General features: G+C 44.5%; 2 protein-coding genes across 3 annotated transcripts; one reads left to right on the forward strand and one right to left on the reverse strand.

The window, feature by feature from the left end:
* Nucleotides 1-401: 401 nt before the first annotated feature.
* LOC127306183 (uncharacterized) lies at nt 402-5405 on the forward strand. 2 transcript variants are annotated; one of them, XM_051336802.2, is made up of 5 exons: nt 402-600; nt 690-739; nt 3811-3937; nt 4324-4428; nt 4521-5405. In XM_051336802.2, the coding sequence occupies exons 1-5, from the start codon at nt 495-497 to the stop codon at nt 5138-5140; spliced, it is 1008 nt and encodes a 335-aa protein (XP_051192762.1). In that variant the 5' UTR covers nt 402-494; the 3' UTR covers nt 5141-5405. The 2 variants fall into 2 exon arrangements, with proteins under 2 accessions (XP_051192762.1, XP_051192767.1); XM_051336807.2 differs by having other exon boundaries at nt 3814-3937.
* Nucleotides 5406-6226: 821 nt separating this feature from the next.
* LOC127296983 (uncharacterized) lies at nt 6227-7115 on the reverse strand. Its single transcript, XM_051327264.2, has one exon. The coding sequence runs from the start codon at nt 7113-7115 to the stop codon at nt 6309-6311; it is 807 nt and encodes a 268-aa protein (XP_051183224.1). The 3' UTR covers nt 6227-6308.
* Between the last annotated feature and the right edge of the window lie 2579 nt (nt 7116-9694).

Below are 9694 nucleotides of genomic sequence, written 5' to 3' on the forward strand. Positions count from 1 at the left end.
AATCTCATCACTTTCATGTGTTAATTGTGAACTTGCTCTATGTATTTCTATGGATGATGCATGTAAACTTTCCGCATTTATTTGGATGTAATAATAAAGTATTTCATGCATGATGCATGTAGATTTTCGTATTTATTTGGATGTAATAATAAAATATTTAGAACCTCTATTTCGTTGTTTTATATGACTAATTTGTTTATATTACATATTTTGCATAATTTCGGTTAAAAAAAATCAAACCGATCTAGCAGGACAACTCCGTGGCCAGTTCCCTTTTTTATGATCAAGATGAGTCGAGCCGCTCGAGAGGTATTTCACAAAAAAAAAAAAAAAACAGTGCGCTCTGGAATCTATCCGGGTCCACGAAACTTTGAACTGCGTGCGTCAAGATATAGTACTCGATTGATAAGATAATAAGTCCAAAAAGGGCAGAGGATCTCGCGAAGGACAACCAGTTTACCTAGCGAAGCTAGCCAGCATCCGAGGCAGCAACAATGGCGGCCGAGCCCGAGATCTTCGAGCTCTCCAATGGCAGGATCACGGCCAAGATCGCCAGCTGGGGCGCCACCATCATCTCCCTCCTCGTCCCCGACGCCCAAGGTTCGTCCAAGACTGCTTCCCTTCTTCGGATTCTCGGGTTTGTGGATTCGTAACTCGTTTCCTAGTGCTGATGCGCTTTGTCAAAGCAGGGGATCTCGCGGATGTCGTTCTTGGGTTCGACACCCTGGAGCCCTATTTGGTAAGATCGATCTACAGTCCCTTATCTGTTTGTACATCTTGTATTGCTGCCTTCCTTCACTTCTGGACTGAACTAATTGGAAAAGGGTGTCAGGGCAACGCGTCTGTACTGATTGCTGTTCTGATTAAGTTGGGAATTCTAATCTGATTTGATTCTTTGGCTTAACTGAACTGGATTCGCGTCTGAGCTGATTGCTGTTCTGATTAAGTTGGGAATTCTAATCTGATTTGATTCTTGGGCTTAACTGAACTGGATTCCACAATAGAATTGATGTGCAGTTTATGTGTTCCCTTATAGTTCGCAAAATTTTGTTGAGTTGTCGGCTTAATCTTACTTTCCTTGTAAGTGCAGTTGCAACTCTTGATTAGATTAAACAACTTCATCTTGTCTATATTATTAGTAGAAACTACCACCATGTCTCCTTCCAGCGGATATAGCAAATTATTAAACGAGAGTGAAGTTTCATTAGCTATGGCTGAATCTTGTTAGTAAAATATGGTTGGCACAAGTGAGCTGAATTCCTCTTGAGAAAGTGATACTTATGAATTTTAATACAGTGTTAGGCTTTATGGCATCGAGAACTATGGAAAACCAAGGCTTGTTCAGTTTATGTCACCGAAAAAATTCTGCATTTTGCCTATGCGCACGTATTTCTCGGTAAAGTGGATTGCAAGCAAACGGTGACCTGATATAGATATAAGTGTTCTGATGCAGAACACATAAAGATCATTGTTGTCCCTTACTCCCTTGTACGAAAATATTGATGGTTCCTCAGATAGACGATTCTTAGATTTGTTGCCAGGTCTGAGATATAAGCTGTTCTTCTGTTTAAAAAACTTGTTGGTTGTGCACTTCAGTCTAAATCTCTCTAAAGTGGTGTGCCATTAAGTCATCTAGGAATTGGAAACACATGAATGCAATAGAAGTGTTTGTTTGCACCACAGGAAAAACACAGAACCTCTCTCTAAGGATTAGATGCTTGACATAGTTGTTAGAGAAACAAATTCCTTTGGTTCTTAATCCTATTAAAAGATAGGATAAGAGTCAAGACTGATTCCACGGTAGCTACTTGCAAATGTTAGAGTGAAGACCTTTTCTCAAGAACTCTGACTCGAGACTAATTCAGCTGCTATCTATGCATCTTGTGATCAACGTGCGCCCTCCTCGCTAGGACCTCCTAACCATATTCTGTTAGTGTGTGCGTGCTTGTATCTCTCTCTCCCTATCCCTTGGGTTTATCTATATAAATCATGTACACAAAGATGAATTCATATAGTGCAATTGCAATGCACATGAAATACAATTCTCCTATCTTTCATGCTCTCAGTTTAGGCCACAATCCTATGGCACAAGGCTTTGGCACGGCTCCTGCCGTATCTGATGGTCTTGGCCCTGTCGTCTATGTCACGATGGCCACCCATCGTCTCTGTTGTGCTTGATGCCCAGGCCGCCACCGCCCTTGACTAGCCGACCAGGTCCCTCCACCTCCCGCCTTTGCCCCACCTGGCATTTTCATATCACATGCGTGGTGTGCAAATCAAGCACATCATCCCGTGCACTCTTGACCTCTCCTCCGGATCCTACAACCAATGGCACAACATGATGGAGCTTGTCGCCGAGGAATACGGTGTCCTCGACCAATTCAGGGAGGATACAACGTCAGCTATACCCAACCTAGAGTGGCGCAGGATTGATCTCATCCTCAAACGGTGGATCTATGGCTCCATCTTCTAGGAGCTGACGGCGATGGTCCATGGACCATGCGAAGATGGCGTGCCCTGCGTTGCGTTCGCCGCTGTCTTACTCAGCAACAGACTTACGCCGTCCACCTCACCTCTAACCTCCACGAGCAGCGGCAAGGCAGCCTCGACATCGCCAAGTATTGTGCTCGCATCAAGACCATCGTCGACGCCCTCCACGGTGTCGACTAGCAGGCCTCGCGGAGGGTGTCGGTGGTGGTCTTCATGCGAGCGAAGTACTAGGCGATGCCGAGGCTGCCTTGCTGCTGCTCGTGGAGGTCAAAGATGAGGTGGAAGGCTTGAGTCTGCTTGTTGTTGAGGAAGATAGCGGCAAGCGTGACGTAAAGCTATAGCACCATCTTCGTAGGGTCCATGATCATCCCCGTCAGCTCCTGGGAGATGGGGCCGTAGATCCACATTTTGAGGATGAGATCGATTGTGCGCCACTCTATGCCATGTTTAGCCAGCACCGCATCCTCCGTGAGGTGGTCGAGGATACCGTATTCCTTGACGGCGAGCACCATAATGTTACGCCATTGATTGTAGGAGCCGGTGGAGAACTCGAGAGTGCGTGGGATGATGTTCTTGATTTGCACACTGCGCGTGTATATATATGGAAATTGTAGGAGGGGCAAAGGTGGGAGGTGGAGGGGCAAGGGGGAGAGCGGCATGGGCATCGAGAGCAGCAGCGATGACCGCCGGGGGGGGGGGGGGGGGGGGAGACCATCAGTGATGGTGGGAGCTGTGCCGGAGCCTTGAGCCATAGGATCATGGCCTAAACTGATACCATGAAAGATTGGAGAAGGTATTTAGTATGCATATGTGCACTGCAATTGCATGGAATTCATCCTTATGTGCATTGTTATGTAGAGAAACACAAAAGGATAGGGAGAGAGAGCTACACACACTAACGGAATACAATTAGGAGATCCTACCGAGAAGGGCACACGTCGATCATGAGTTGCAAGGATATTAGCTGAATCAGTCTTGAGTCTGTGGAGTCCTGGTGAGCAGGTCTTCACTCTAACACCTACAATCACCAAGCTATATAGAAAAAGTTCATAATAAATACAGTTCTCCAAAGTTGTGGAAATTTTCTTTATCAAAGAGACATAAACCTTAATACTAGTCATTCGACACTTCCAAGCCAAATTGATGATACTCATTTTAGGTATCTGCCAACCATATGTATATGAAATTTTGAAGTATTTGTTTTCTCGAAAATTTTGGAAGTATCAAGAATGTATCTAGTAATGGTTTATTCCCATTTGACTTGTTCGAAGGTTTACTGTGGTTGTTAACATAAGCTTTCTCTTACATTCTGTTTTGTAGAAGGGCATGGCACCTTACTTTGGTTGCATAGTTGGCCGAGTTGCAAATAGGATCAAGAGTGGGAAGTTTGGTCTGGACGGAGTTGAGTATTCGTTGCCTATCAACAATGGACCGAACAGCCTTCATGGTATGGCTTCATAAATTTCATGTGGTTAGTTTCAACAAGGTGTATACTTTGCTTTAGCCTATAGACGTCTTTTAGACTAAACTTTTGGTACAGTACATAACTTATTAGTAATTTTATTGGTGGTCTAAAACAATTATCATGTAGTATCATCACAAGTTCACTACCGAGTAGCAAGAAGTGTTCAACAGATTAGAATATATGTACTCTTAATATCCCATTACTATTATGTAAGCCTACAAAAATTTACGATATTTGATGTTTCAGGAAAAGACCTACAAAATGTGTGCTTTACCTTAAATTCATTACATTATAGTTGGTTGTGTTCAATGTTCATGTGACTTAATTGCGAAACATCACGTGTCCTTTTGCTGAATTTTAAATTGCAGGAGGATTAAAGGGGTTTGACAAGGTTGTCTGGGATGTCGTCGAGCGTAAAGATGGCGAGTGCCCATCAATCACCTTTCAATACGACAGCAAAGATGGTGAAGAAGGTAATGTCACTAACATCTTTGTTTCCACTGCCAAACTATTTCACACCTTTCAGGTTCCCATAAACAAGAATGAACTGTTCCACACCTTTCAGGATACCCTGGCGATGTAACCGTTCGAGCAACGTATTCTCTTCCTGAGGCTACCACTCTAAGACTTGATATGGAAGCTATACCAGCTAACAAAGCCACTCCTATCAGCTTGGCACAGCATACTTACTGGAACCTTGCTGGCCACAACTCTGGCAACATCTTGGATCATTTGATCCAGATCTGGGGAAAACACATCACTCCAGTCGATGAAAACACAATTCCCACCGGACAAATAATGCCCGTCCAGGGCACGCCCTTTGATTTCACCACAGAGCAAAAGATCGGGGCCCGCATCAACGATGTTCCTGGAGGGTACGACCATAACTATGTGTTGGACTCGGGCGATGAGAAGAATGGCCTGAAGCACGCAGCCAAGTTGAAGGACACATCAAGCTCACGAACGCTGGACCTCTGGACTGATGCGCCTGGCATGCAGTTCTATACAGCCAACTATGTCAATGGCATCACCGGCAAAGGCGGAGCTGTTTATGGGAAGCATGCCGGAGTATGCTTGGAAACCCAGGGCTTCCCTAATGCCATCAACCAGTCCAATTTCCCCTCTGTGGTAGTGCAGCCTGGTGCGAAGTATAAGCACACTATGTTGTATGAGTTCTCGGCATGATTAAAGATACTGCCAAAGCTTAAATGCCTGCAACCCCAATACTTCTAGAATGGAATAAAACGACCAGAAAGAAAATGAAGTTGTAGTGCCAGACAAAAAATAAGGTGTGACCAGAACTGTATGACGCTATCTCAATCAAACAATAATTTTCTTCATGTTCAAAGGTGGCTTATATTTTGGTTGCACATAACTGAGATTTTTTTATACATTCTTCGCCAGACTATTAGAGTTTCTTTGGTTGATGCTATAGTATGCTGTGATTCTTGTTCTTTTGCACAAACACTGTAACCGTATTGCAGAAAATTTATAAGACTGTAGAACCAAATAGAAAAGGTTCAGTAGCACTTCCGTCACCCGAACAATATCTTTATCCGGATACAAACGTTAGGAACGCTTGTTTCATGTGTTGTACTAAGTTCCAACCATGGAAACATCCTAATGTATGAAGGAATTGCTTCACAAGGTCATGTAATAGGATTCTTATTGTACTTCGTTTGGAGGAAAGCATTTAGTTAGGAGATTTTGACTCTTCTGTGAATGGTCTGAAATGAAGCCGGTTTACAGAACCTAATGAATGACTTACGGAGTGAATCATTGTTACTGCGAGTTCGGAGCTTAAGCACCTCATCAGGGATGTGAATCATGAAGGCTATGTTGCTTTAGGGAGGATCGCTACGGAGCCTACAAAAAAACTGCAATTATTCCTGGAGAGAAGAAAAACCTTCAGGTTTGCACAATAAGCTGTTCTTTCAGTTGTCAATTTTTTTTTTTTCGAAATGGGGGTGAACCCCGGCTTCTGCATCATGACGATGCACACGTGCCTTTATTAATATTTAGTTCAAGAAAAATATCTACAATTTAACTAATGAACATGGACTGTGGTTAAGCTATTACCACTGAACTTCAATGTCTGGATGTTATCTGGTTATGCTGCTAAGATGAATCAACACTCTATCACTCTCCAGTTTGTGGAAACGGGTGTGTGGTGTCTCAAGTTCAATTTGACATGAAGGGAGTTGATTCTGTGCAATAAGCAAATACTGAGAGGTCTGCCCAACTGAAACTATATATATGCGATGTCATGGTTATCCAACACATTTCTGCTGCTACAATCTTCTGTGAGTTGTTTCCTAATCTAAAGTCTACTGTCTATACAGAGTCAAGATGACTACAGAGTTAGAAGGGAGTGGATGTTCAGAAGTGAAACTCTAGACTGCAGTAGTCTCCTGAAAACCTTCTCGCTCCCGGTCTCCAGCCCATCGATGCAATCCTCTAGCTTCTCCAACCTCTCTAGTGTCGCCATCGCTGTCTCGGGTGCTGCCTTCTTGGCGGCGGGCTTGATGCTCAGCCTGGCCAGCCACTTGTTTGAAGTCTGGGCTATTGCGGGTGACATTGCTGCACATTCCATGAAGATAGCCTCCGATGCTTGCGCAGTGGCTGCAGCCACCTCTGCCACGATGCCGATCACCTCATTGCCCGTGGTAAACATGGGCCTTGATGCAGCAAGAGTGCATCTGGTGGCGTGTCGCATTGTGGCGACGAGGTGGGACAGCTCCTTCTCTGTCCGCCTGTGCGCACGGAGCGATGCAGCGATCATCACGCCGTCACCGCGCCTAGTGCCGGCCTGCAGCTCCGCCACGCTCTGCTTGAGCGTGATCAGTGCCGACTGGAATGTGCCGTACGCATCAGCAAGCACAAGGAACATGTCGAGGATTTGGTCACAGGCGGCCGCCTCGTGGAGGGCTGACACAGCCTGCGGCAGCTCCAGGAGGTCACCTAGTGCTGTTAGGACGGCATCGACGAGGGCGATGCCGGCGGCCTGTCCGGCAGCTCCGGCCGACCATGACCTGAGCGTTCGGACGCTGTCGGCGAGGTAGGTCATGACCGGATGCGAGTGTTCGTGCGGCAGGCTGGTTGACCGGGCGTGCACCGCCGCTGCTGTCGTCTTCCCCGCTGGTCTGATTGCTAGATGCATCCTGTGTCTGCTAGTATGCGGCGGCTCCTTGCTCGGTTGTTTGTTGATGAGTTCGTGGGCGATGATGCTTGAATTGCAATGACGCCAGGGTATAAGTATTGGTGCTTGGCTGAGGTGGTGGGTTGGACAGGGAATATGAAATCGCTGCCACTTGGAGCTGGCGCGGCGCTGTAAGCCTGCAAGAGCTGCTGTTTCTTGTATTCCGGCATGACGGCCAAACTGCTGGTAATCCTACACTCTGGTCTGCGCTTTGCACTCGGACTTTTCGATATATATATACGTTGAATAGAGGACAGGGTGTTTCTAGTCCCGAGCTCAAATGAGCTCTTTTTACGGACCGTCCGTTTGCTCTAGGGATCTGTGCCCGTGGGCTCATTTTGGTCAGATAGGTCTGGTGGAAAATGTAGGAAATGAGCGATACATGTACGTTACGAACAGATACAGTGGGACATGGGTGACAAACTTGGTAGGACTGTAGGAGCAGGCCATGATGGATTGACGGGGATCGTTTGTGCGGTCGGTACAGGCGGCCATGTTTCACGTTGCACCGAGAGTTGGGGCCCGGAGATTGGGAGCAGTGCCACTCCGGCTATGACTGTCAGTTGCACTGCGTACGGCATAAAGTTGGCTAATCCTAGCTGTAGATTGGACACAACACGGAGCTGCTCCGTGAAAAAATTATGTCCCGGTTGAAGCCGTTCGTGGACAACGAATTGAATTCGTGTGCAGAAGTGGGCCACAACGCTGCAAATGTTGCTACCTAAAAATGGACTACAACACGGAATACGGCCGAGATACCACCAATCGACGAGAGCAGCTGAGCCCGGGTTCAGATTGGCATTTCCGTTGAATAGAGCGCTACTCCCTACTCAAGTGATTATATGCAATCCTATCAAAGAGTTAGTTGAAGTGCTAGACTGACAAGATGAATTATCCCTGCTTAAGTGAGTACGCTTTCCGATGACAAATAAGGGTCGCCTTCCTCTTTGATACAGACACCATGACATGAAGTGTCTATTAAATCTTATGAAGTTATATTCGGGATAAATACACTCACGCTGAATTTATGTCTATTTTTTTTGCAAGCTACTTATCAGAGTTAAAATAGCATATATGTCTTCAGAACTGCGTTTTCCACAAGAGGTGCATTGGATCCATTTTCATGTTTTCTTGTTCGAAGAAAAACTTGATTATCCTAAGTATCCTTTAGAATTAATAAATAGCCAACATTTTTTTGATTTTTTTTTGCCCACTATTTATGTTGAAACTTGAAACCATCTTTGTATGAAATGGAGAACGAAGACAGTCACCCTCCCAGGATGTCCAGTGGCAAAAAGGACAAAAGTCCGGAGAAGGTTCATCCGGTTTTGTTGGGGCCTCTGTTTTCATGAGAACGTGCGGCCAAAACCATGCTTTTCAACGAGCCACGAAACCAGATTTAGGTTGGGAACAATATGCTCAACCACCAAAGGCAAGGACTATGTAAACTAAGCAAACAACTTGCGTGATCTAGCACTAATCTAAGAAAGTCTACAATCTCTACACCATAAAGACGGATGGATCCAGCAAACTCTGTTCGGATGATGTTTGGCTGGACAGGGGATCAGCACGAACAAAGATGCCAGCGGTTGATGCATTGTGGACCCGAGTATGCAAAGTTTAGTGCTGTCGGAACAATACTCAACTTGTATTTTAGAAGAAAAAAAGAGAAAAAACTAAGTATACGCTAAAAGAACGTATATGCTAAAAGAACAATAATACTCTATCCTAATGTATCGCGTCATTGGTGGCACGTTGGGCTCGCTATGTCTTTGGCAACTTGACTGTGCATGCTTGAATCATGCACAGGACATCACGGGACCTCTTTTCTTTATCAGCCGGCTGATACGTGGGACTGTGGGAGTGTCAAGCAACTTCTCACTTGTTTGATCTGCTCTACAGGAAATCCCAGGTGTCCGATTAATGCAACATTTATGTATGATATTTTTAGAAGGGTGTGTTTATGTCTCAGTTGACTGAGATTTTCTTAAATCTCAGTCAATTCAGAAAAGTGCAACTACAATTCAAAGAAAAGTGCAACTCGGTTCAGTTGCACATTTCTATCAGAAAAGTGCAATTGCACTTTTTTAACAGAAAAGTGCAACTCAAAGCACATTTTTGTAATTGACTTAGACTTAAGAAAATCTCAGTTGCCCGAGACATAGCAAAACCGTTTTTAGAAACGGAACATCCTTTTATAGCAAGTAGATGATTTCCCGCGCGTTGCGGGGAGATGTTTGGTGGAATTATTTCTAAGTAATGTGTCAACTTTTTTGTGATTTGCATCACTTAGATGTATGCATTGGTGTACCTATAAAAGGCTTATTTTTCAAATGAGAAGGTACATCAAAGAATGTAATGTAATGATGTCCTCAAGTTACTAGATATATAGACAGCTAATTTTTTTCTTACAAGAAAACGGCTAAATGTTTCTATTATCAATTCTAAATCCATAGGGCTAGATAGCAAAATGCATCTTTAACACACAAAGAACACGATTAGTAATTCACATGAATTTCCATGAAGAAATTGAACTATAA

Source organism: Lolium perenne, chromosome 1 (genome assembly GCF_019359855.2).
Source record: "Lolium perenne isolate Kyuss_39 chromosome 1, Kyuss_2.0, whole genome shotgun sequence".
NCBI lineage: Eukaryota > Viridiplantae > Streptophyta > Magnoliopsida > Poales > Poaceae > Lolium > Lolium perenne.

Bases quoted from the DNA above. Each gene is read 5' to 3' on its own strand.
- LOC127306183 (XM_051336802.2), top strand. From the start codon at position 495: ATGGCGGCCGAGCCCGAGATCTTCGAGCTCTCCAATGGCAGGATCACG. The intron at 601-689 runs GTTCGTCCAAGA...TTGTCAAAGCAG, and splicing joins CCTCGTCCCCGACGCCCAAG to GGGATCTCGCGGATGTCGTT. The intron at 4,429-4,520 runs GTAATGTCACTA...CACACCTTTCAG, and splicing joins CAGCAAAGATGGTGAAGAAG to GATACCCTGGCGATGTAACC.
- LOC127296983 (XM_051327264.2), bottom strand. From the start codon at position 7,115: ATGCATCTAGCAATCAGACCAGCGGGGAAGACGACAGCAGCGGCGGTG.